The 27,216-nt window shown below is 47.6% G+C and overlaps 1 protein-coding gene and 1 long non-coding RNA gene across 4 annotated transcripts in view; one reads left to right on the top strand and one right to left on the bottom strand.

Moving 5' to 3' along the window:
* Window positions 1-7,169, bottom strand: part of CTDSPL (CTD small phosphatase like) — a 122,124-nt gene extending 114,955 nt beyond the window's left edge. For both annotated transcript variants that reach the window (XM_086720439.1, XM_086720441.1), the window contains exon 1: window positions 7,015-7,169. In XM_086720439.1, coding sequence (XP_086576565.1) covers window positions 7,015-7,093 — 79 coding nt within the window. In that variant the 5' untranslated portion in view covers window positions 7,094-7,169. The remainder of the gene's footprint in view (window positions 1-7,014) is intronic.
* Window positions 7,170-7,962: 793 nt separating this feature from the next.
* On the top strand, window positions 7,963-26,844 carry LOC147577058 (uncharacterized). Of its 2 annotated transcripts, none has more exons than XR_015255943.1 (5): window positions 7,963-9,235; window positions 18,932-19,111; window positions 19,196-19,388; window positions 23,527-23,667; window positions 26,159-26,844. It is a non-coding gene; the product is annotated as an uncharacterized LOC147577058 (long non-coding RNA). The 2 variants fall into 2 exon arrangements; XR_015255942.1 differs by having other exon boundaries at window positions 25,592-26,844.
* The last annotated feature ends 372 nt before the right edge of the window (window positions 26,845-27,216 follow it).

Raw genomic sequence — 27,216 nt, 5'->3', positions numbered from 1 at the left:
GCAAGAGACACACTCTACAAATTCAAGAAGCTGAGCAAATTCCAAACAGGATAAACCCAAAGAAATCCACACCAAGACATATCATAACTAAACTTCTGAAAACTAAAGATGATACAGCCGCTTTGGAAGGCAGTTTGGCAGTTTCTTACGTAACTAAAAATATTCCTACCACACTAGACGGCAATGGTGCTCCTTGCTATTTACCCAAATGAGTTGAAAACTTGTGTCTACAGGAAAACCTGTACCCAGATGTTTATAGCAGCTTTATTCACAACTGCTGAAACGTGGAAACAACTGAGAGGTTCTTTAGTAGGTGAATGGACACACTACAGTGCACGCATACAATGGAATACTATTCAGTACTAGAAAAAAATGAGCCAGGAAGAAACAGAGGAAGTTTAAATGCACATTACTGAGTGAAAGAAGCCAATCTGAAAAGGCTACATACTGCATGATTTCCAACTATGTAATATTCTGGAAAAGGCAAAACTAGGGAGACAGTAAAAAGATCAGTGGTTGCTAGGGGCTGCAGGAAGGGAGGAATGAATAAATAGAACAGGGAGGATTTTAAGGGCAGGGAAACGATTCTGTATGACATTACAATGGTAGATACATGTCCCTACACATTTGTCAAAACCTACAGAATGTAAAACACCAAGAGTGTGCCATAATGTGAACTGTGGGCTTCAGGTGATAATAATGTGTCAATGCAGGGGAGGTTGTGCATGTGTGGGGTCAGTGTCACATGGGAACTCTAATTTCTGTTCAATTTTGCCATGAACCTGAAACTGCCCTAAACAAATAAAGTCTATTTTTAAAAAATACATTGAACTGAGTGAAAATGAAAATGTAGCATCAGAATTTGTGGGACATTGCAAAAGTAGTGTTAAGAGAAAAATTTGTAGCACTAAATGCATACATTAGAAAAGAAGAGGGGCGCCTGGGTGGCTCAGTCGGTTAAGCGTCCGACTTCAGCTCAGGTCATGATCTCGCGGTCCGCGAGTTCGAGCCCCGCGTCAGGCTCTGGGCTGATGGCTCAGAGCCTGGAGCCTGCTTCCGATTCTGTGTCTCCCTCTCTCTCTGCCCCTCCCCCATTCATGCTCTGTCTCTCTCTGTCCCCAAAATAAATAAACATTAAAAAAAAATTTTTTTTTAAAAAAAGAAAAGTCTCAAATCAATCTAAGCTCCCTTTCGAGAACCAAGAAAAAAGAGCAAAATAAACTCACATCGAGCAAAAGGAAGGAAATAATAAAAGAACAGAAATCATTGAAGTTGAAGACATAAAAGCATAGAGAAAATTAATGAATCAAAGACCCGATTCTTTGTAAATATCAAGAGAACGGAGAAATCTATAGCAAGAACGACAAAAATTACCAATATCAGGAATGAAAGAGTATACCACTTCAAACCCTACAGGAACCAAACAGATAATATGATAATAATATTATGAACAACTCTACACATAAGTTTGACAACTTATATGAAATAGTCAAATCTTGAAAAAAAAAAGCACCTATAACTTAGCCAACGTGAAAGAGATTATTTGAATAGCTCTATAACTGTTAAGGAAATTAAATTTGTAATTAAAAACTCTCCCCCAAAGAAATCTCCAGACCCAGATGATTTCACTGGAGACTTAACACCTATTCTGCATAACCTCTTCCAGAAAAAAGAAGAGAGGACACTTCCCAATTTATTTTGTGAAGTTGACACCAAAACGGATAAAGACAATGCAAAAAAAGGAACTATAGACAAATATCACTCATGAATACAGATGTAAAAACTCTTAACAATATCCATCAATGTAATCTACCACATTAGCAGACTAAAGACAAAACTCACAGGACGATATCAGTTGATGCAAAAAAATTACACAACAAAATAACATCCTTTAAAAAATTTTTTTTAAAAGTTTATTTATTTTGAAAGAGTGCATGGGAGGGCTCTGCACTGTCACTGAGGAGCCCGATGTAGGGCTCAAATTCACGAATGAACCAGGAGATCATGACCTGATCCAAACGAAATCAAGTGTCAGACATTTAACAGACTGAGCTACCCAGGTACTACCCAAAAATAATAACATCCATTCTTGCTAAAAGCTTTCAGAAAAATAGGAATGCAGGGAAACTTCCTCAACCTGATAAAGACATCAAAAAAAAAAAAAAAAAAAACCCTACAGCTGACATTACATTTAATGGTAAAGGACTGAATGGTTTCCCACTGGGAAGGTTGTCCAATCTCCCCACTATTATTCAACATACTTTGGAAGTTCTAGTGAGTGCGATAAAGCAAGAAAAAGAAATAAAAAGCATACAAATCAGAAATGAAGAAATATAAATGTTCTTATTTGATATGTTTGTGTAAAAAACTGCAAGAAATCTACAAAGCCTCTTACAACTAATAAGTGAGCTCAGCAAGGTCATAGGATATGAGACAAACATACAAAAATCGATTCTACTTCTATATAGCAATGAACACTTGGACCAAAATTAAAAGTACAATATGATCACTTAAAACAAGCTAGAGAAACATTTAAATGTTAATCTAACAAAACATCAACAGGACTTGCATGCTGAAAACTATATAACTCTGATGAAAGAATCAAAGAATGTCTAAATAAGCAGAGAAACATAACGTGTTCATGGATTAGAAGACTCAACATAGTAAAGATGTCAGTTCTCCCCAAATTTATATACAAGTTAAATTCAATTCCTATCAAAATCTCAGCAAGATCTTTTGTAGATACAGACCAGGTTATTGTAAAATGCATATAGAAAAACAACAGAACTAGAACAGCTAAAATAATTTTTGAAAAAGAACAAAAAATTGGAGAAATCAGTCCATCCTATTTCAAGACTTACTACATAGCTATGGTAGATCAGTGAACAAGAGACCCTACACAGGGGGGACTGCGTGGCTCAGTCAGTTGAGCGTCTGACTTTGGCTCCAGTCATGATCTCACAGTTCGTGGGTTTGAGCCCCACATCCGGCTTTGTGCTAACAGCTCAGAGTCTGGAGCCTGCTTCAGATCTTGTCTCCCTCTCTCTCTGCCCCTCCCCTGCTTGCGTTCTGTGTCTCTATCTCAAAAATAAATAAAAATTTAAAAATTTTTTAAAAAAAGAGATCTACACTAATATGCTGAACTGATTTTTGACAGAGATACAAAGGAAATTCAAAAGAGGAAGGATAGCCTTTCCAACAATTTATGTCTAATTGCTTCAACAGCAAAAAACTGAACCTAAATTTCTCATCTTATAAAACAGTGAACTCAGAATGGATTTTTTGCTACTGCAAGCAATGTACCCATCAGTGAAAATTCCTGTACGTGTTTCTTTGATCACATATGAGGGCACTTCTCCAGGAGAAACACCCAGAAGTAGAACTACAAGTTTGAAGATACGGCCAACATCGCTGATTGGCTGAACCAACACTTTGTTCCCACCTATTTCTAATCATCTCCTGCCTCCCATAACAAAGGCTGGAAAAGCTGGAAACTCAGTCTGCTTGCAGCTAGGGGTGGCCGTGTGACCCAGTTCTTGCTAAATAAACACCGGCAAAAGTTTGCTGACCAGTCCTCAAACGTTTTTGCTTTCCAGGTAAAAGGGACAGACATGACTGCCGCTGTTTTCTGCCCCGAAGGTGGCTGTGGTGTTTGGAGGGGTGGCAGCTATGTTACAACAAGAACAGAAGCCAAGAGAATCATGGTGATGTCAGGCCTGGTACCAAGGAGTTGCTGAACCACAGCCAGCAGGAGCTTACCTCCAGACTGTTAGCTGTGTGGGAATAAAATCCATTGGTTTACGCCATAGGATAAGCCCAGTTGTCTGTTACTTGCAGCCAGGTAGGTTCCTAAACAATTCAGTGCTAAATTATCCTCTAAAAAGTCTGTATTGATTGTATTCTCCAACAAAAGTCTGTAAGAGTATCCACTTCCCAAAACTTTTATTTACTCTGAATGTTGTCATTTAAGTGCTTAACCAAACTGATGCATGCAACTATGTCACATGAAGTAGAGCATCACTTCATACATTTATGGGACAGATTGGCTCTTCTGTGCTAGGACTTCCTTGTTCATGAACTTGTCCACTTTTCCACCGTACTAACCTTTCTTATTGATTTGTAAGAGTAAATGTCTAGACAGCAAAGCAGGCTGAGTTGAACTAACAGGGAAATCTGTCTCTGCATCTTTATACTGTCAACCAAATCAAACACAGCTAAGAAATAAATCTTCCCTGACAGGCCAGGCTGTTGGTGGCAATCGTGACAGTTGTCTCCAAGGAGTGCACCACCACGTGGCAATGTGTCAAGGAGTAATTCAGTTCGTGCAAAACACCAGAGCCAACGTTTAGTATTTATGTGTTATTATTCTTCGTTTTACAAATCCATACCTAAAGAAAGGTTTAACATACATCATCTCATTTAACCCTCCTATCAAACACAAAAGCACTCATTACTATTCCTGTTTTACAGAATAAATGATAAAGTAAACTTTTTTGAAACCCACAGTGTGTCTCTTTCCTCCCACAAAATCTTACAACATTCCAGGCCCCACAAATAAAAACAAAATGGTTAAGCGTTTACCTAAAATTAAAATTATGTAAACTATATTGTGCCCATCTAAACAGATCAACATGCTTAAGCTAGAAACATCCCCGAACCTATTTAGTGATGTACGAATATGAAGAAGCTGTTCCAAATTTTGGCTCTGAAGTTTATTGCCATGTCGTAACTGACCAATTTTTTTTCCATTTTTTAAAAGTGAAAAACTGAATCAAGTATTATTTAATGTTTCGGCAAGAAGAATCTACTGGCTAGCCACCCCACCCCCGAGCAGCAAGTATTGGCCTAATCAGATAACAATCAGCCAGCCAGACACTAGAAAACAAACAAAATAAGCTGTTAAAGATAATAAAAGATCGCCATGAAAAGTAATGTAAACAGGTTGAATAGAATAAGCACCATCCTTGACGATTTGTGCGTGGCTTGGATTTTGGATAGATTGACTCTAAAAAGCCTAGCAGCTAGAGGAAGAGAGAGTGTTGGGGAGGACCCCACTCCTAGACTCAGGTTGGGGGCAGCAGGAGGGCTAAGGTCCTGCTTTATTTCTCTGCTTTATGCCACACCTCTCTTCATAACAGCTGTGGATTCTCGCTCTGGCAAAGCATCACGCAAAGCACTCGATCCAGAGTGGGTGAGAAGCAGAGGCACCAAACCACCTTCGTGCCTCCCACTAAACCTTCGATGAGAGGACACACCAGGCCCAGAGCCCACAGGTCAGGGCTCCAACTGACAGTCCTGATGGCAGAAAGGTCAGAACAAGTGTTGCCCACTTGGGCCCAAAGAGACATACAGATGGACCTGAAGCACCCTCTTCGCTTAGTTTTGTAGCTAGTTTGTTAGGCACAGAAAAATGCCTGGGGGAGTTTGATTTCTAATTCCGCATGAAAGAAAACGCGTCTGCAGACACATAATGTTCCTGGTTTACGAAAGTGCAAATGGGTTGACAAATCCCCAATCTGGGGGTCCCTCTGGCGGTTTCTTGCCTTTTCTGATGGGCCTGCCCAGTGGTCCCTGCTTGGAAAGAGACAGGGGCTTGTCTCCTCCCACCTTCACCCCACTTCCTCAGATGGGCTGCACCCCTTACCCTGCTGGCACAGCAAGGGTCATAACACATGGAAAGAAATCTGATTCTTTCCCAGAGTTGGCCGTAGCCAGGCTAGGCTGGGTGGGGGGAGGGTGTCCTGGTGGGCTGCTCCTGACATCAGTCCAGGTGTTTGGGGGGCTCACAGCAGGAAGAGAGGGGGGCAGGCTTTAGTCACCAAAACAGACCAAGCCAGATTCCTTGGCCCTTCAAAGACCTCAGGACAACTCACTAGAGGGACAATAAGCAGGGCACATAAGAAAGGGGGACATCAAGTCTCAGAGGGGGGCAGAGGCACAAAGAAAAAGAACGAGGAGGAGACAAAAGTGGGTGATGGGGTCAAATGTGCTAAAATCAAACCAGGCATTGCAGCACAGAGAGAAGGGACACACCCGGCACCCTAAGGGCTCCCTGAGTCTGTGTTAGAGGTCAGCCCTAAAAGGGCCCAGGGAGCATCAGACCAAGCAGACACTCCCAACGGGCTGTTGTCACTGAGACCAGAAGTCGAAAAAGGGGGAATGGCTTAGGCAATGCCTCCCCCCCACCTTGCCTCCCCAGCACTTGCACAACCAACTAAAACACCCATGCACACGGCCTCACTGGTGCACACATATGGCACAGACAGGCCACAGCCTTCGCGTGAGTGCACAAACACACACAACCTTCCAGTCCATGGACACAGCGTATTCAACCTGCCAGCTGGTGGTGTAGGCACACCATGCACACACACAAACTCCCGTCAGTAGGGAACACACACACAACCTCTCTGCAGGCTCACGCTCATGCACACACACACATACTTACTCCACAACCTCTTGGCTACATACAAACCTGCACATAAGGTACATACAGAACCTCACGGCCTGGCAGGAGAACATGCACTCACAACCTCTGCGAGAGGTGCACACACACACACACACACACACCCCTACACTCTCAGTTGGCGTGTCCGCACACACACGTTTAAGTGCACACACACGCACTCACAACCTGTCAGGTGCACAGCATCCTCCGCACCTCTCTGGTAGACGCACACACCCTGAACAACCTCTCTGTCTCGTGCACACACAAAACCCAAAGGGCACAAGCACTCACAACCTGCCAGCAACACACACACACACGCACACACACGCTCACAACTTCTCCGTTGGTGGAGCGCAAACCTAAACTCGCAGCGCGTCAGGGTCACCGCCACCCGCTCACAGCCTCGCCTGCGGGCTCACCCCCACACCCACGCACCCCCCTGCGCGGGCGCACCCCTCCCCCAGGCCCGTGCGGGCGCGCGGCAGCCAACTCTTGCGGCGCGGGGAGTGCGCCCGCCCCCGGCCCGCGCCCGCCCACCCGCGCCCCTGCTCACCCGCGCCCCTGCTCACCTTTCTCGCCCGCGCCCCGCGCGCGGCCCTCGTCCTCCTTGGGGTTGGTCACCTGGGTGATGATGGCCGGGCCGTCCATGGGTGCGCGGCGCGGCGTCCGCCCGCCGGCCCGGCCCCCCGCAAGCCAGGCGCGCGGGGGCGCGGCGCGGGGGGCGCGCGGGGCCGCGGGCCGGGGGGGCGCTCGCCGCCGCCGCCTGGGCGCGCCCGCCGCCCGGCCCCGCGCTCAGGGAGAGGCGGCCCTGGCCCGCGCCCCAGCTCCCGCCGCCGCCGCCGCCGCCGCCGCCGCCGCCGCCGCTGGGCTCGAGCGGCCGCCGCCTCGTCACCATGAACCCCGGAGCCGCGCCCGGGAGAGCCGCGCACGGGGAGGCGGAGCGGGAGGCCCGGCGCCGCGGGAAGCGGGAGCGGCCGAGGGGGAAGGAGCGAGCGCCGAGCGAGGGCGGGAGGGCGGGCGGGAAGGAGGGAGGGAGCGAGGGAAAGAAGGAGGGCGGGCGGGTGGGTGTGTCCCGGCCCGGGGACCGGCCTCCGCCGCCGCCCCCGGCGCTGCCCGCCGGGCCCGAGGGGAGAGGGGTGCGGGGTGAGACGGAGGGGTGAGTGGAGGGCGGGAGGGGCGTGCGCGCCGGTGTGTGTGTGTGTGTGTGTGTGTGTGTGCGCGCGCGCGTGTGCGTGAGGGGGTCTCGGGCGGAGGACTGGGGCGCAGGGCTCGCGGTGCGGGAGATTCGGCGGGGTTCTGGCGGTGGATGCCAGGGGCCCGGGGCTGGGGGAAGAGGTGCGGGGAGCCTGGCAGGCGCTGGGAGCTAAGCGGGGGCCTGCGGGCGTGCGGGTGGGGTTCAGAGGGGGTGTGCACTGTAGGACCCGGGGGCCGAGGGGGGCTCGCACGGCTGCGGGAGCGAGTTTGGGCCCTGAGGAGGGATGTTTACCGCGAGGAGGCCGGAGGAGGAATATGGGGGGGGGTTCCGTGGGGGTGTCTGGGGGGAGATGCTGGGTGAGGGGCGTCCCGGTGCGGGGACCGAGGAGTCAGGGATCAGGGCGCGGAGAGCAGCGGTGTGCGGAGGTAGAGGCTGCTAAGGAGTGGGCCCTCATACGCCGAGGAGGTCCGTTGAGGGGTCCCGGACGCTCGTGTGAGGAAAAACCCGGGGGCGCGCGGGGCGGCAGAGGGGTCCCAGAGTGCGGAGAATCCTGGGGAGCCAGGAGTGAGCGGGGAGTCAGGAGGGGCGTCCGCGGTCGGGGCTGGGGGATCCAGGCGTGAGGTGCCGGCGGAACCCGCATCCGCATCGGGCCCGAGAGCCTGGGAGTCGGGCGAGCCTGGGAGTCGGGCGGCGGGTCCTCGAGGACCAGTCTCCTGGTACGTGTGGGTATCGGCGTCGAGGGGGGCCTGGGCAATGGGCATTTCCGGGTGCTCTGCAATAAGGGGGGTGGGGGAGCCGGTCGTGGGCTGAGGAGAAGAAGGGGCCGGTCGCGGGCCTAGCTGAGCAGGCACTGTGCTTCTGAAGAGCAGCCACCTACTGTCAGGCCTGGAGCGACGGCGTGCATGACGGCTAAGTGGCCCCTCGGCCTCGGAGGGTCCGAGCTTTTTCGCGCCCGCGCCTTCGCGTTCCAACTTGGAAGCCACACGGCCAGCCTTGTAAACCAGGGGGCGGGGCAGTGCCGCAGGAGGGCGGGTCCGGGGGCGGAGCGGTAGCGCTCGCGCGCGCTCTCCACCAATCAGGACGATTCGGGAGGGCCTGCGGAGCGTGACGTGATCGGCAAGGCCGAGGGGGCGACCTGCGGCCTACAGAGCCTCGCCTGCCCGCGCGGGGTTGCGCGCGCACTCCGGGCCTCGTAGCCACGTTCAACCCCGTCGTGACTTAAAAGACGTGACGCTAGTAGGTCCTTTCTCGCTCCCCCGAACCTCCCGGAGCTGGTGACAGCCAGGATGCGTGCGCACCGAGGGAAGCAGCGAGCCTCTCCAAAGTTTTCAAGTACACTCCCGGAAGCCCTCTGGCGGGGGGCAACCGGCCCACCTCACCAGTTTCTGCGCCAGGTGGAGCGCAGTGAGGGTCTCGGTGTGGGAGACGCCCCTCGACAGGGCTCTTGTGGCCAGACAGGTGGGAAGGCACTTAAGGAGAGCTGCTATAAGAGGTACTTGGGGCCGCCTGTGGTTGTGCTGTGCCCCCAAATCCAAGACCTCCAGTGACATCCTGGCTCTCTGTGCGTGTGGATGGGTCCTGTGCCGGTTGCCTTGGTACGTGTTGATGCTTGTGTACCTGTTCGTCTAAGAGCACCTTTGGGACCCAGTAGATTGCGGGGGGTAGCTGAGATACGAAGGTGGAAGTGAAGTGCCCTGTCGGTTAGGAACGTAAGCCCTGGGGTATATACAGCCCAGGCTCCAGGACATGCCCTGCCTAACCCTCCCGGGTACGCACCAGATTGGGGCCCCATGGCACCCAGGACTAACCGTGTTCCTACTCGTGATGCTCTTTACATTTGTCACGAGGGTAGGGCTGGCCCAGGGCCTGGTGAATTCAAATGTTCTCTGAATTCAGTTTCTAAAATGCAGAATTCTCAGGGGTCAGAGGAGTCTTGCAGCCAGATACTGTTCTACAGTTCTAAGTGTGTAACCACAGAGATCTGTATCCCCCGTGCCTGGTCGAGGCAGCGTCCCTTTAGCCAGGGCAAGGTGATGGGAGCATTTGGACTCACTGATCCACACGCTTGAGGCCTTGATTCCTTTTGCATGGGGGACTTCCAGAAGGTCTACTCACTTAGCTGAGGCAGGGAAGGAGCTCAGCGCTCAAGGGTACAGGGCCAAAGGACATGATTTTCACACGCAGAGCTCCTCGGGTCTGGCCTTTCCTGAAACAATGACCCCCCCCCCCCCCCCCGGACCCTCCAGTTTCTCTTACCTGCATCCCTCATTGTCCTCAGCTTACTTCTGAGATCACCTCCAAAAAAAGGCAAAAAACAAAAAGCTACCTCACCGAAGCTTTTGTCTCAAGCTCAATCAAGAAAACAGCTTGCTATCTTTTTAAAGTTCTTCTTACCCTCCATATTATGTTCATTTAAAGTTTCAGGGCTTTTTTAATTTCGTAAATATTCACAGAAATCAAAGAGAAGAATCACCCACAGCCCTATCAGCATCCTTAAATATGTCTATTTTTTCTCTACTTCTCCCTGTCCTTGCCAATATGTTGATATAATTTTATGTAGCTATAAAAATATCATGGTTAAAATTATAAGGTGAGCATTTTTCCATGCGGTGCATAATCATTTATAACTACCATAATAAATGATTGCATAATGCCTCACTGAATGAGTCTTAGATAAGATAGTATCTTGGTTTGATAGATGAAGGAAAGATTCAAGAATTGCTATTGGTTCACCTGATTAGTCATGAGAAGAAAATACATTTATCTCAGTCCTTAACAGCATATCCAGAAGGATCAAATAATTAAATATAAAAAATTCATAGGGGCGTCTGGGTGGCTCAGGCGCTTGAGTGTCTGATCTTGATTTTGGCTTAGGTCATGATCTCAGGGTCCTGAGATGGAGCCCCACGTTGGGCTCCATGCTGAGTGTGGAGCCTGCTTAAGATTCTCTCTCTCTTTCTCTCCCCCTGTCTCTCTCCCCTGCTCGCACACACACGCTCTCTTTCTAAAATACAAAAATAAATAAAATTTAAAAAAATTAATTCATAAATAAATAAAACAAATATAGGTAAATGCTTTTTGATGTCAGATGGGAAAAGCTAAGAGTGACACAAATTACAACGAAATACAGAAATTACAGAGGATAAGATTAATAAATGTGGCTACTTAAATGTCCATCAACTGACGAATGGATAAAGAAATTGTGGTTTATATACACAATGGAATACTACGTGGCAATGAGAAAAAATGAAATACGGCCTTTTGTAGCAACGTGGATGGAACTGGAGAGTGTGATGCTAAGTGAAATAAGCCACGCAGAGAAAGACAGATACCATATGGTTTCACTCCTATGTGGATCCTGAGAAACTTAACAGAAACCCATGGGGGAGGGGGAGGGAAAAAAAAAGAGGTTAGAGTGGGAGAGAGCCAAAGCATAAGAGACTCTTAAAAACTGAGAACAAACTGAGGGTTGATGGGGGGTGGGAGGGAGGGGAGGGTGGGTGATGGGCATTGAGGAGGGCACCTGTTGGGATGAGCACTGGGTGTTGTACGGAAACCAATTTGACAATAAATTTCATATATTAAAAAAATAAAAATAAAAAAAATAAATGTGGCTACATTTGTTCTTTCAACAAACATTTATTGAATGCCCACTATGTGTTAGGTTCTGTTCTAGGCAGGCTCTCAGAGTTGGCTGAAATGAGGGTTAGGGAAATGGGCTGTCATGTTCCCACATGTCCAGTTAAAGCTATGGGCTGTCCCTGGGATTCAGGGGGCTTAAAGCCCCAGACACTTAGGGCTCTTGGGGAATGGAATCAAAGCAGACGTAGTGACCTGAGGACAGGTACCAGCCATCGGAGGCCAAAGCACAAGTCCAAGAGAGAGAGATGCCCAGAAACAGTAAAAGGGATCTCAGGGGTCTGAACAGAGCACTGAAATGTTATCTGAGTCTCATTCCCCAAACTATTATAATGCAGTGTCCTTGTACCATATGCCCGATTTAATGTTTTTCTTTAAATTAACTTAATTTTTATCTAAATAGAAAATTAGTGGATAAGATTTAGGAAAAAAAAAAGGCAAATGGAAGATGTAGGAAGAACCGTGACTCAAAAGGGAGTGCTGCACAGAGAGCGGGGGCAGAGATTAGGGTACCAAGGGCAGTGGGACATGGCCCTAGAACTGGCAAGCCTGGCCCCATGAGGCCAAGGACAGGAGCAGGTAGGAAGATAGAGGGTGAGGTCAGCCTGGCCTGCAGACTCTGGTAGAGCTCTGGGGTGGAGCTCCAGTGTGGGGGAGGACAGTTGGACCAGAAGCTGGGGGATGGGGGCAAGAATGCTGGTGGGGGGGAGAAAGAGGCTGCCCTTGACAAAGGAACACTGAGTATGAAATGGGTGACTGGGAGGAGGCAGGGGAGGATGAGTGTCCCAGCTAGAGGGAACAGTAGCTAGATTTCAGGCTGAGCGGCCAGGGAGAGCATACCTGGGGGAAAGTTCACAGTGGTTGGGGTTGAAGGCTCTGGTGTGTAGGGCTCATGTCAAGCAGAGCCTTGTAACTCAGGAGAGGTATCGGGGATTTCTTTACTCTGAGGGCTGTGGGAATGACATATTCAGATATGTCTTTAGAAGGTTCCTACTGGGGCACCTGGGTGGCTCAGTCGGTTAAGCGTCTGACTTCAGCTCAGGTCATGATCTCGCAGTTCATGAGTTCGAGCCCCGCATCCAGCTCTGTGCTGACAGATCAGAGCCTGGAGCCTGCTTCCAATTCTGTGTCTCCCTCTCTCTCTGCCCCTCCCCCACTTGTACTCTGTCTCTCTCTCTCAAAAAGAAATAAAACATTTAAAAAATTAAAAAAAAATCCTACTAACAGATTGGGTCAGAGGCAGTGCAAGAGGCAGGGAAAACCCACAGAAGATGTGTTAATCAAGAGAGGAGATGATGGGATGCTCTCTGGACTTGCCATTCCCAGCCTGGCTGGCCCTACTCTCTGCCTTTGAATCTCTGCTGTCTAGGCTCTGTGCTTTGTCAGCTTTCTGTCTTCTCTGTGGGCATCTCAATCTTGAGTTTTGTGTCTGTTACTTAGTTTCTATCTCAGTGTCAGCTTTTCTGGTCTTTCTTGGATTCTAGCTGCACGTGCTGCTGGCTCAGGGCAGCAAGTCTCCTGCTGGGAAAGGAGTAGAAGTGGGATCTGGGCAGAGATTCCTGGCGGTCAGTTAAGTGGATACAAACCTGAGTCTGCTCACAAGTGTCTCTGCCTAGATGTGGTTCCTTGGGACCTAGGACCTTGGGACCTAGATGTGGGTGGCAGTTCTCCCCTACAGTGGACCAGCCCAGAGTCGGATCAGCTCCAAAAAAGGCGTATTCTAGCTATGCAGGACAGGCTGCACTCACAGAGGTCATTTATTTATTCTTCAGGTATGTTTTTGGATGCCTTCAGTGTGCCAGGCTTGGGCCAAAGGCAGTAGACATAGTGCCCTCAAGAGACTCATGGCCTGATGGAAGACGCAGAGGAAAATCAGGATGGCACAGAGTAGAACTGATTTATTCTCCTGGTAGTCCAGGAGTCCCCACAGAGGATATGATGCTGGCAAAAGCATCTTTGAGCCCACAGTGTCCCAGTTAAGAGGACTTTTCCAACCACGGCGTCCACAGAGAAAGCTCCATCTGAGGAATAGTGGGACATCGTGACGGAGGAAGAGATTGGGGTTTTGAGAGCCAGGTTGAGTTTGGACTTCAACTTTGTGGGTAATCTGGCGCTATTGATACTTCTTGAGCAAGGAACAGGTAGCATTTAAGAAACTTGTTCAGATCTGTGAGTTGAAGTGGAAAACAATTCAAACCAGGCTAAGCAACAACGAGGACTATATTGGCTTGTGTAACCAAACAAGGGTTACATGCCTGGGCTGCAGTGGTCTGGGAACAGCACCTCTGACTCAAGGATGTGGAGGCCCCAGGGGGAACTTACGAACTTCCTATGAGCTGGAGGATCCAGGTATAGTTAGGGAAGCCAGAGGGCTTCTTTATGCCCAAGACGCCCTGTCTTGTCTTTCCCATGCAGGTTGCCCAGGACATCATTCCTGAGGGCTCCCCAAAAGCTCATCTTTTTGTCCTTAACATCCATGCTGCTCCCACAACATCCTGATTCTTCTTTTCCAAGACTCCTGCTCCCTCATCACACATAGATTCCTCCAACCAAATGCCTATGTCCACTGACACCTGGCATCCTGGCCATCTTTGTCCTCTGCTGTCATCCCCAGGGATGCTTTCCATCTGTCCCCGTGTGGGACCTGTGCAAAGCATCCTTGCCACCTATAGACACTACTGCCAAGAATAAGGCCCCCAGATGAGCCAGTGGTCCAGCAGGTGCAGCCTGCCCCCTGGTGGCCCCCATGTTGTGAGGTCCTTTTCATGTGCCAATTGGATATGGAAGTTGGACTCACTGCCTGCCTGCTCCCTGATGAATAATGTAGGGCCCAAGGGCGGGCTGCTCCAGAATGTGCCACGTTGGCATATTGATTAATTAATTAATTTATTTATTTTAGAGAGAGCAAGAGAGCGTGTGAGATGGTGAGAGGGGCAGAGGGAGAGAGAGAGAATCTTAAGCAGTCTCCTCAGGTACCCAAGGCTTGATCCCATGACCCTGGGATCATGACCTGAACTGAAATCAAGAGTTGGACACTCCACTTACTGAGCCCCCCAGGCACCCCTGGCATAGTTATTATTTTAAATAAAAGTTACCTGAAAGCCAGCCTGTGCGAGAAGGACACTCAGACCCTCTGTCCCCCTGAAATCAGGAAAGAAATCTCCTGGGTGAAAGGTACCCTACCTGTACCAAGAGGTAAAGAGACATCCTTCTCACCAGAGATGGGAATTTTAGAGCTCAGAACAAGCCTTGTTACTTTTACTAAGTTACTAGTCCAACCCAAAGTTTTTTCTTTGTCTGGTCAATTCCTCACAAATTTATTATCTCTTTGTCTAAAAAAGTATAAAGACCCTGCTTTGGTCATTTCTTTGGGTCTCCATTTCGTTACTGGGCCTTCATCTACACATAAGAAAACCTGGGGTTTTTTTTTTCCACCCGTTAATCTGTCTCATGTCAATTTAATTTTTCGTGCAGCTGGAAGAACCTTGGGCCAAGGGAAATCTCTCCCTTCTCTTCAGTACCATAGCCAGAGTGGGCTCGCTCCTGTCCCCTGCCTCACCGAGCTGTCGTGGGCTGCACTCCTGTTCAGTTTCCCCCAGGGTATTAACAGAAAAGAGCTCAGGAACGTGAGGGCCCATGTGCTTGTCTAGGGCAGAGAGGGCAGGGGAAACAAGCATTGGGCCCCACTTGGCAGCCAGTCTTCTTGGTTAGAAGATGAAGTGGCATTGGTGATGCTGGCCACAGGCGATAAAGAATAGGCCAGTGAGCTGGGGTCCTGAACACTGAGAAGAGGACCCTAGGCAAAAAGTAGGTGGTTAGGAAGTGTTCGGGGAATTTGAAAACAAGACACGTCCTGGCCTGAGACAGACTCTCGGGCCCGTGAGGCTGAGTTGGTGCATCTTCAGGGCACCCAGAAATCCGAGAAGCCTTTGCGGAGGAGGACATCCTAGCCACTTTCCTTCTACTTCCCAAATCCCAGACCTGCCCTGCCCAGAGAACCGGGGTAGGATAAGGTGACACGGCCCTGTGCTCACATCCTCCCTGGGAGTCCTGGGGGGAGGGAGGGCATGGTCCTCCCCTGAAACTCGGTTACCAAGGAATAGCTATTAGAACAGGGTGCGTAAGGCAGCCCTGTGTCCCCTCAGCCCACTGGTGGGAGTGGCTTTGGTTCCTGAAGGGCCAGAGAGTCCCCGAGTCCCAGATTGATTTGGTGACTCTGGAGCCAATGAGCTCCTTGAAGTGGGACCCCACACTTTTAGCACCCCATGGATTGCCCCTTCAATGCTTCTCCTATGTCCCGAGGTACCAGGCATCACCTGCCCAGGCAAGTAGAGCCTGCTCTAGCCTAGCTGATGGCATCTGGCTTCTCTTACCCAGGCTACCCAGGCCCAGGCTTTGGCCCAGCCACAGGTCCCCCTTTTATTCCCTGACTTGTGTTTGCAGTGGCTGAGTTGGAGCTGAAGTAGACAAACCCAGACATGCCCAAAGTCTGTGGCATGAGATATTTCACAGGCAGGTCTGGTCACAGACACACATTTGGCACACACAGGTACAAACTCATTTGTACACAGGCTCATATACGTGCTGGGACAGAGGGCACACACATGACAAGGTTGTCTCTGCCCAGGCTGGTTTCTTCCACCTTGGCATGCCTGTTTTTTTTTTTTCTCTCTCTCCCTTGCCTCTGGTTCTCGAAGTCCAGCCCTGCCAAGCCTTACCGTGCCTCTTCAGTTCCCCTTGAACCGTTCAGTTCCCCTCCTACCTTCCTGGTTGTTTTGGCCTGTCCCTCCCGTACGTGATCACAAGTAAAACCAAGGAAACGTCTGCTATTTCTATTTTTCACACAAACTTCCCCAGAGGCCCGGCCGGAGAAGAGGGCTGGGCTTTCTGCTTTGGAACTGGGGGAGAGAATACAGCGTGAAAAAAAGATGTCAGTATGTTAGCCTGTCCTCTGACACAAACAGCCCCACCCCGAGCCACACACATCTTCGTTCCCCCAGCACACTCCCAGGTGCACCTGCTCCACCTTGTCCTTCTACGCAGCCGTCCCACATGCACCGCTGGAGCCCGTTCCCAGATGGGGCTCTTGACCCCAATGAACCACCGGTCCTGCTCTGCTGCCGAGGTGGCCATGGGAGGCACCCCCTGTGCTCCACACCTGAGTGCTAGGCTGGGGACCCTGTCTCCACTGAAGGAGGCCGCAGGCCAGGTTCCTCTCTCTGGGCCTTGCTTTTCAGGTAGATGATGGCCTGTTGGCCCAGAAAGAAAGAGTGCAGACCAGAAGGGGATGCCTATCCTGGTCTGAGCTTGGAGATGAGACTGAGGAAGTAAAATTTCCAGACATTTTGGAACCATTACAATGATGTTTTAAATGTTCAAAGCAAATTTTTGAGAAATGAAGATACGAGTCACCTAGATTTGGCCAGACCTAGAGAATCCACAGAGTTCCTTAACATTGTCTCTGTCTCTAAGTCCCTGGCGGCTCTTGGTGGGAGAGAAGGTGGGTGGGTGTCACCCATCCTGACTGTTTACCTTATGCCAAGCTCTGACTGGGTACCGTGTGTCCCCGAGGGGGAGAGGCTCCTTTGGCTGCAAAGAATGGAGACACTCGTAGGGAAGGACAGGGGTGAGGGTCCCAGAGCAGGGGTCTCTGCCCCATCTAAAGCCTCATGGGAACCTAGCTTAGACTCTGGAGAAACCTACTGCCCGACGGCCCTCGGGGCTGACTGGGTCCCACTGCTGACCTCAGGAAACTGGGTCATTCAGGATCAGAAGCACTCCAGACCAGCCCTCTTGTCATTTGTCATGACTGTGACTCAGCCAAATCTTCCATCCCTGCTTCTCTTTGGGTCTAATCACCTGTCTTCCTGTTAGCAACTTACTAATGCTCTCAAGTCCCATTTTCAATTCTGGGGAGAGAGAGAGAGAGAGAGAGCGAGAGCGAGAGAGAGAGAGAGTCTGTTTAGTTCAGCTCATTACCATTGTTCAAGTTGTGTAAAATTTTACTACCAAGCTTAGTGACTTAAAAAAAATTTATACTGCGTATGATCTGCAATTTGGGCAGGGCCTGATAGAGATAGCTCACCTCTGCCTTACATGGTGCCATCTGGACAGCTTGAAGGCTGAGGCTGGGGCCGTCAGAAGGCTCACTTTCTCACGTCACAGTTGACGCTGGCTGAGACTTTTAGGCTACTGGAAAATCTAATGGTTGTATTACTCATGCCTTTCACTTGCTGTACTCTGACGTTTCGACATCTTGGGATCTTGCTGACTCTGGCTGGACTGCGCCTCCCAGGGCTAGCTCTTTCCTAGAGATGGCGAGTAACTCACCTGTGCGCACATCTTTCCCATGCAAACCAACCAATCCAGAGCTCATCTCCCCGCCCCAACCACTCCCTCATGAAGCTGTTACACTCCAGGCCAGTTTTCCCTTTCCCTAATCACCTCAGGGCCAAGTGCATCCCAGAGCCCACGGACACTATTCAAACTAGCCGATCCTTAACCGGCTGAGGCTGTCTCACTTGTACCTTTCCATGGAAACCACAATAAAGTCTCTTGTCACAGCTTTCCTTTCTCTTAGTCTGCTTCCTGACCAACCCTGGCTCTTCCTTTTGAGCCCCCACCCCATGGCATGGTGTACCCCCTTCTCTTGGGAACTATGAGTGTAACGAATTGTCTTTTCAATGGCAGTCACCCTCTGATCCGTTGGCCTCACCATATGTGAATGATAACAAAACCCATATTTTAAACCAATGGTCTCTCAGGTGGTGTGGGCTTCCTCACATCCTGGTAGCCGACCTGCCAGAGTGAGTGCCCTCTGAGAGAGAGCCCAGTTGGGTAGCCATATCACATTTCATGACCTAGTCTCAGAAGATACCCGGTATGGCTTCTGTTGCTTTCTGCTCACCAAGGAAGCCGCAAAGTCCCGTCTAGGTTCAGGGGGAGGAGAAATAGACCCCACCTCTTGGCGGGGCATGGCAAGGTGACAGACACGTGAACAGAAATGTGGCGGCAAGTGTTGGCAAGTACAGTCTGCCAAATCATCCTCTCTGGGCAGGAGTCTTCGCGCCAGGCCACCTCTTAGGTCACCGGCCAGTCACTGGTTAGGCTGCTCATAGGTCAGATGTCCAGTCCCATTTCAGTATTGTCCTACCTGAGCAAGAGGAGCCCTCGCCCTGGGCCTGGCACTGTGGAGTGCACTATCCATGCCCTCGCCCCAGGCTTCCCTTTCTTCAGGGGAGGAGGAATTTGCAGGACCACAGGGCATGTGACTACCTACAATCTGTGTACCCACCAGCCCTGTTTTAGAACATACTCAGAGCACCCACAACCCTGGAATTTCCGACCCAAACAGCTCTCAACCCACCGCTAAGATCAGTAGGCATGTCTTCCCTGGATCTGTTTCTTGAGGGCTGACCTCACCATTGGTGAGGAACGGCCAAAGGGCGGCTGTTTGCAAACATGGGGGAGCGGGGGTAAGAGTACAGCTGGAATGGACAGATAGAGGAGAGTCCCCATGCACGGCCATGGTGCCTCACGTGTCGGGGGGAGGAGGAAGGCAGGCTGTGGACCAGGGGCTTGGGGGCTTGGGGATGCCCCCATGCAGAACGTCAAGGAATCTGATCACTTAAAAACTTAACTTGGTCTTCCAGCCTTGCGTTCCTTTGCAGTTCCCTGGAATGGATTGGACGGAGTGAAGCATGCGGAATCTGTGTTCTCTTTCCCCACAGATGTCAGAATTGGGTCTTCCCTTGTCCAGCTGGCTCTTGAGGAGTGGTGGCATTTCCTGGGGTGTAGAAGATTGCCTGAAGGGGAGCCCACGGTGGCTGTAGGTGTGTCAAGCACAAGGGACTCTGTCTTCACCAACGCTCACAACCTCTCTGTCAGATGGAGAAATTAATAATGGCTTGTTACAGGCAGGACATGGGATCAGAGAGGCCAAGAGGCTCGCCCAGTCACACAGCCAGAGCGGAGTTGAGATGGCAATGGTTTCCCTCATGTCTGGGCTTCCTTCGGTCCAGGAAGCAGCTGCTTGAGATTACAGGGCAAGGCATTACCAGAAGAGTTTGCAGACCTGGATCCTGTGCCTAAAACAGTGTGGCTCAGAAGGTGAGTGCACTTGATTTATTTGAGGAAGAAATGGCATCGACAGAAATCTAGGAAAGGGTTCGGGGATAAACATAATAGTGAATAAAGCCTCCTCAACCTGAGTGGAGACGCATTCATCTGGGACAAGTAGCACGTGATCAGGGACTGAAATGGGCACTTTTTGCTACATTCTGATTAACGAGGCCTGAGGCCCAGAACCTGCTAGATGGGTGTTCGCTAGGTAATGGAGACATGTTCTCAGCTCACAGCTGCAGACTGCCTATCTGTGGAATATTCCAGGAGAAATATGAGGAGATGGAGGTAAGCGGCAAGAGAGTATGACATAGCCCTAAAGTTGTGTCCTATCTATTGTGTCTCTCCTTTGCATATGCTATTCCCTCTGCCAAGAATGTTGCTCCTGCTCTGCTCCTTGAGTAACACTTCCCTGCCTCCCAAGGCCCAGATATCAGGGGACCTCCTTTTCTGAGTTTAGTATTCCTGGTATGTGCTCCCTTGGCCTTTGGACTGATTAATCTGGAAACAGCAATTGCAGGGTGAGAAGGGAGAGGTGGCACGAATGTCCCCTGAATCGGTCTGCAAACTGATTTAACACATCCTGGCTCTAGCAGATTTGGCTGCACCCTCAGATGAGACCGTCCCATATGCTGCATGGGGCCCCTGCTTCTCACCTGGTTTCTCCTTTCTACCCAGAAAAGCTTGATATGCCAAGACCATTTCCCTTTCCAGTACTGAAACACATTTTTCTTCTTTCCTAACTTCATTCAACTTTAAAGTCTCTTTTTGCCTTTTGGTTATATATATTTTCTTTTTTTAGTGTTTGTTTTATTTTTGAAAGAGAGACAGAGTGTGAGCGGGGGTCGGGGAGGGGCAGAGAGAGAGAGGGAGACACAGAATCCAAAGCAGGCTCCAGGCTCCGAGCTCTGAGCTCCAAGCTGTCAGCACAGAGCCCGACAGGGGCTCGAATTCACGAACCGTGAGATGGTGACCTGAGCTGAAGTCGGACGCTTAACCGACTGACCCACCCAGGCGCCCCTACAAACTTATTTTCTTCAACGGTGAGGTCCTGATAGATCATGAGGCACCGCTCTAATGGCTAAGACCAGAAACCGGGAAGCAAGGTTGCTTGCACCTCTCCAAAGGCAGTGCAGGACTTCCACAGGGCAAGACTGTCTGAACCTCAACTGCTTTTCCTCGTTTCTGAGAACAGAGGCTGATTCAGATATACACTGCTTTATTACTTATTATTATATAAAAGCCATCTCTGCAGCCTTCTTGTTGGTGCTAAGTCGGTTTAAAAGTTCCAGATGCAGGCAAAGCCTTCTCCAGCCCTAGCACTGGCTGTTGTCAGCAGGACCTCACTCAAAATCATGTAAATATCCAAGCCAGAGAATGCCCACTGGCAGCGCAGGCGTCCATGCTGGAGGCAAACCTGGTTGGTTGTTGTTTCCACTGTTGTTTGGCTTTGCTTGTACAGGGAAGACTCTCACAATGGATTAAAAAGAATAATAATTATAGGCTTAAAGAAACATTGCAAAAATAAAGAATTCCTGTTATACCCTTCAACTAGATTCCCCAAATGTTTGCTTTTTATCCCCCCATATTATTATCATTTGAACCACGTGAGAATTAGTTGCAGACTTACCCCTGAACACTTCGGTGAATATCTCCTAAAAAAACAAGCACAGTCTCTTACATAACCATGTACCATTCCCCAAAGCAGAAAATCAACATTGACACAGTATTATTATCTGATCTGTAGGCCTTCCTCACCTTTTACCAGTTGACCTGTTCCGCCATTTATAGCAAAAGAGAAAATTTATTTTTTCTGGTCCAGGAGCCACTCTAGGATCATGTTGTCATGTTTCTATTATTTCCTTTAATCTGGAACAGTTCCCTGGTCTTTCTTTGTCTTTCATGATTTTGTCAGTTTTGTGGAGTACAGGCCAGTTATTTTGTGGGAAATCCCTTACTAGGGGTTTGCCTGTTGTTTCCTGATGATCAGATGTGGGCTATGCATTTTTGGCAGGAACACTCCAGAAGTATCGTTTCCTTACCGGTGTGTCATGTGAGGGGGCCCACCATGTTGCTTTGTGGCATTGGTATCATTCACTTCGATCTCTCGGTTAGGACAGCATCCCTAGGGGTTTGTCCGCTGCAAATTTTTTCCCTTTGTATTTTCCCCTTTCTAAATAAAAAGCATTTTGTGGGGAGGTACTTTGAGATCATGTAAATATCCACATTCCCGCCAAATATTTACCCTCTGTTTCTATCATCTGTTGATTTTTGCCTGAATCAGTTACTGCCATCCGATTTTCCTGGTTCGGGAAAAGTGGGAATTAGTTTAAGTTAGCTTTTGTGTGTGTTTGACATCTTCCCATTATTCTTTGGGCCCTTCTTTAATTTCTTTTCTGTCTTTTTTTTTTTTTTTAATGTTTATTTTTCAGAGACAGAGAAAGAGCACGAGTGGGGGAGGGGCAGAGAGAGAGGGAGGCACAGAACCCAAAGCAGGCTCCAGGCTCCGAGCTGTCAGCACAGAGCCCGATGTGGGGCTCGGACCAACGAACCGTGAGATCATGACCTGAGCTGAAGTCAAACGCTTAACCCACTGAGCCACCCAGGCACCCCTCATTTATACCTTTCTTTTTCACTTGATGTAGAGGCAAATAACTCCATTTCAGTTTACAGAGATCTTCCTCGTATCTTTCTTTTTTTAGCTGCACTGCATAGGAGTATCTTAAGGATACATTCCTGAATAACTGTGTAGAAGGGTAAACACACATATAGTTTTGTCAGGAATTGCCAATTTCCTCCCAGGAAGGTTGTCTCAATTTGCATTTCCACCAGCAATGTATGAAAGTGCCTCTTTCCCCACAGCCACAACAATAGAATGTGTTGTCATATTTCAAATTTTTGCCAGCCTGCTGGGAGAGAAATTGTATCGCAGCATAGTTTAAATTTGTATTTCTCTTATAATGTGAGCTGAACATATTTTCATATGTTTAAGGCCCATTTAAATATCTCTATATATTTTAGTGAACTGTCTATTCATGTCTTTTGCCCATTTTTTTCCTATATATTTTGTTAAATCTCACCTCCTCCATGTTTTAGAGCTCTTTCTATATTAAGGATATTGGCCCTTATCTGCAACATAGATTGCAAATATTTTCTCCCGTTTTATCATTTGACTTTGCTTATGGTGTTTTTTTGCCAAGAGGAAATTTTTTAGTTTTATGTGGTCAAATTTATCAATCTGTTCTTTATTGCCACCAGATTTTGAGGCATAGTTAGAAAGCCTTTCCCTACACCTAGATTATGCAAGAATCCATCCATATTTTCTTCTAGTACTTGTATGGTTTCATCTTTTACAATTAGATCTCTGATCCATTTGGAGTTTATTCTCCTGTGGGGTGTGAGATAAAGATCTAGTTTTTCCTTTGTTCCATGGCTACCCTGTGGTCCCAATGCCATCTATTAAAAGGTCGATCTTTGCCCTAGTGACTTGAAATCTCAGCTTTATTGTATAAAAATTTTCCATGTGTATTCAGGTTGATTTTTTAGGCTTTTAATTCTGTTCTTCCGGACACTCTATTCATGCACCAATATCACACTGTTTTAATTACAAGGCTCTAAAGTATGTTATAATGTCCAGTAAGGCTAGTCCCTGAGCCCTTATTAAAGTTTTTTTTTTTTTTCCTGAAGTATTTTTCTAGATATTCATTCTTCCATATAAATTTTAGTATCGACTTGTGTAGCAACACTAAAAAATGATTTGTCCCCAAAATGTTCCTAAATTTTGAATTAGTTCCCAGTGTTTAAAATGGGGGAAAATATATGGACTTCTGGTTTCTCTTGAAAACTGGGATGGTTTATCAGCATGGGCCTTCTCTTTGCACACCACCTAATGGTGTAGAGCAGAGCCGTAGCTGCGGCCTTCACAAAGGCCTGCGGTCCCCGGGGCTACACAGGGCCCACCCCTCCCTCTGACCTCTCACCTATGACCTTCACACATAGAAGTTCCTTGTGTGGCCCGTGAGTTGGTGACACAGGCTTTAAATGACCACGAATGTTATATTCCATGACTGCCTTTGTCATCTGTTTCTCTGTGTGACAATTTTTTTGTTCACTGTTACATTTCCAGGGCCTAAGAAGAGAGCTTGGGGCATTGCTGGCACTTGGTAAATATTTGTTCAATGAATGGATTTTTATAGATGGGAAACAAGAAACGACCAAAATGTGTTCTCTCTTCAGGAGACCACTGAAAACCAGCACATATGGGTGGGTAAGTTGGCACAACCCTTACTGAGGGCAATTTGGCAATATTTCTCAAAATTACAAATGTCCAGATCAGTAGTGCTCACACTTTTACTTATTTCATTTTATTTTACTTATTTTATTTTGTTTTATTTATTTTATTTTAGAGAGAGAGCACGAGTAGGGAAGGAGCAGAGGGAGAGAGAGAATCTTAAGCAGGCTCCGTGCCCAGCACGGAGTTCGACATGGGGCTCAGTCTCACAATGGAGAGTTCATGACCTGAGACGAAATCAAGGGCTGGACCCTTAACTGACTGAGCCACCCAGGCACCCTTCTCGGTTTTACTTCTGACATTTGCCTCGCATGTGTTTGCACATACGCAACACGATGACATAAAGGGTTATTTATTGCAGTAATAATGAAGATGGGAAAGAAATTACATTTTCTTCAAAGGGGGGCTGATTACATAAATTATGGCTTATGTATACATTAAAACAATGGAACACCATACAGGTAATGAAAAGAATAAGAATACTTTCTACAAGGGGTGCCTGGGTGGCTCAGTCGGTTGAGCGTACGACTTCGGCTCGGGTCATGTTCTCACTGTTCGTGAGTTCGAGCCCCGCGTCGGGCTCTGTACTGACAGTTCGGAGCCGGGAGCCTGCTTCGGATTCTGTGTCTCCCTCTCTCTCTGCCCCTCCCCTGCTCATGCTCTGTCTCTCTCTGTCTCAAAAATAAATAAAGACATTTTAAAAAATTTAAAAAAAAAAGAATACTTTCTACTGAGAGAGAATAGGTGTAGCAGGCTGCCTTTTGTTTATAAAGGGAAAAAGCAAAGGTCCATATTCATACCTGCTTGTAAGTATGTAAGGAAAATCTGAATGCACTCAGAAGGAATAAATAATATGGTTGGTCAGGGGGTAGAGGAGGTATGGTAAAGAAAAGGAGCAAATGGGGATTGGGTGGGAGGGAAACTCCTCTCTCCTTCCATGACCCTGAGGAGTAGGTTTTAAACCAAGTACTTCTATATGCATACATAATGTATGCACACACACACACACACACACACACACACGTGTGTGTGTGAAAACAGCTATTAAACTAAAAAGATAGCAGAGGAAGTCATCAGACCCCTGGAGACCACAACTATTCCGTCAGGACTCTCTGTAGGGACAGCCATGCGATGGGGCCACTCACCGGAATTTCATCCACTCTTGCTAAAAGATGATATATTGCACATGTTAATTCAATTTGGGCAGCAAAGGCAATGAGATATGTTTCCGGTCCCACTATCATGCATCCAGAAACTCCCAGAGAGCACTTTACAAATTGACAGTCAATAAACCATTTCACCCAGTGGAGAAACAGAGCAAAACCCAAGATGGAATGCTGATATTCATGCCACAGAGGACGCTCCTCCCCCAAATACTCCATGATAAAAGAGTGAAATATTATAGCTAGTGAACTTAGGAATTTAGCAAAGAAAGAATTTATGGAGTAACTATAGTTCTAGAATGATCGAAGTCTGTATCTTCTAAAATATTAAAATGTAAATTCGGGAAATCTGCAGAGAATAACACAGACCTTATATATTATATAGGGTTTGGCACATGGCATATGATCAATGTGAAGTGAATCAAAAAAAAAAAAAGGAAATGTATTAAGCTGAGTGCTATTACTCAAATAAATTAAATTAAATAGATGAATCTGTATCTCTCATAGCATTTATCAAAATATTTTAAATTGGGGAGCCCAGAGAATAATTAGAACTAATACTGTGGCAGATAATATTTTTGATGTATGTATGTATGTATGTCTCAATAACTTGCCTTTTGCCCCTTTTTGATTTATAGTTTAATTTTTTTTCTGGGAGTGCCAGCTTCTTTGGAGTTATTAGCTTCTTTTAAAAATAATTCTCAAATAGCAAGCTATTCTGTCTCCCATCCTTGTAGGCATCAAACAACAAGCAAATTTTAACATTCTCGGTGGGCAAAATACTGGTGTTTTGCATCAGTGTGCTACAGCTCAAGGTCATGTATTCAAAGTAGAAGAATATTAACTTTCAAAAAACTTTAGCACAAACCACCTGGGAATAATGATACTTGTGTGCAATGAAAAGAAGTTTTAGCACATGCGCACAGACCCGGAAAAGAATCTCCATGAAACAATGTAAGGTGTTTAGAATCAGATTATGCCTCTGATACTTTTCTAAGACAGGTTTCCAATGATTTTCCTAGTAACTGAGATGACATTATAGAGAAAATGTTGCCAAGAGCCACCCATTGACTTGGTTGTGGCATTTCCTCCATTGTTACAAAGGTGAAGAGTGAATCTCCACCATGCTATAGCTTTGCAGGAGGAGTGGGGGAAATACGTTACAAAACCGCACAGAGAATGGCCCCACTTCAGTAAGGATCGAGTTCCCTGCGTCATCCTAATTTTCCCTTTCTCTACTGTCCGGCAACTTGAAATGAATGCCTGTGTTAAAAATTGCCTTTATATTAACATTAACAACTCAGGCAACAACAGATGTTGGCGAGGATGCGGAGAAAGAGGATGTCTTTTGCACTGCTGGTGGGAATGCAAACTCGTGCAGACACTCTGGAAAACAGTACGGATGTTCCTCAAAAAACTAGAAATAGAACTACCCTAAGACCCAGCAGTTGCACTACTAGGTATTTATCCAAGGGATCCAGGTGTGCTGTTTCGAAGGGACACATGCACCCCAGTGTTTATAGCAGCACTATCCACAATAGCCAAAGTGTGGAAAGAGCCCAAATGTCCATCGATGGATGAACAGATAAAGAAGATGTGGTATATATATACAATAGAGCATTACTCAGCGATCAGAATGAAACCTTGCCATTTGCAACTATGTGGATGGAACTGGAGGGTATTATATGCTAAGTGAAATTAGAGGAAGACAAATATCATGACTTCACTCAAATGAGGACTTTCGGAGACAAAACAGATGAACATAAGGGAGGGGAAGCAAAAATAATATAAAAACGGAGGGGGACAAAACCTAAGACACTCTTAAATACAGAGAACAAACAGAGGGTTGCTGGGGAATTGTGGAGGGGGAGGGGCTAAATGGGCATTAAGGAATCTACTCCTGAAATCATTGTTGCACTATATGCTAACTAACTTGGATGTAAATTAAAAAAAATAAAATTAATATGCAAAAAAATTGCCTTTATAAGTTTATGGTTGAAGGGGTTTTTTTTTTTGTTCTTTTAAAAGCTGCTTGATTTCTTTTCCCATTATTCCAACTAATTGCATAACTTAATTTCTTTTTTCATGTTGCCCCTCAGCATTACTTTACTGACGTTTTAGGAAGTTAAATGTTCTGCTACCATAAATACCAAAAATATCCGCAAGTCTCTGAAGCAGTCGTGAGAAAGGCAGTCCTGACTTGTCCTGACCAGCAGGGGGCCAGCCGGGAGCCAGATTATTTGATTTTCACCCAGTTAATTCAGCCTTTTGAGGGTGAGCTGGGCCTCAAAAAAGCTTCCCTGGAAGCTTCCAAATAGGCAGAAGCTTCCTTCCAGCCACCTGCTAGCAGTGTGCCTGCTTC

This window comes from Puma concolor, chromosome C2 (assembly GCF_028749965.1).
Source record: "Puma concolor isolate L17-30 chromosome C2, mPumCon1.1.hap2, whole genome shotgun sequence".
Taxonomy (NCBI): domain Eukaryota; kingdom Metazoa; phylum Chordata; class Mammalia; order Carnivora; family Felidae; genus Puma; species Puma concolor.
The sequence above is the reverse complement of the archived record's forward strand: the minus strand, read 5'-3'. Positions and strand labels throughout refer to the sequence as shown.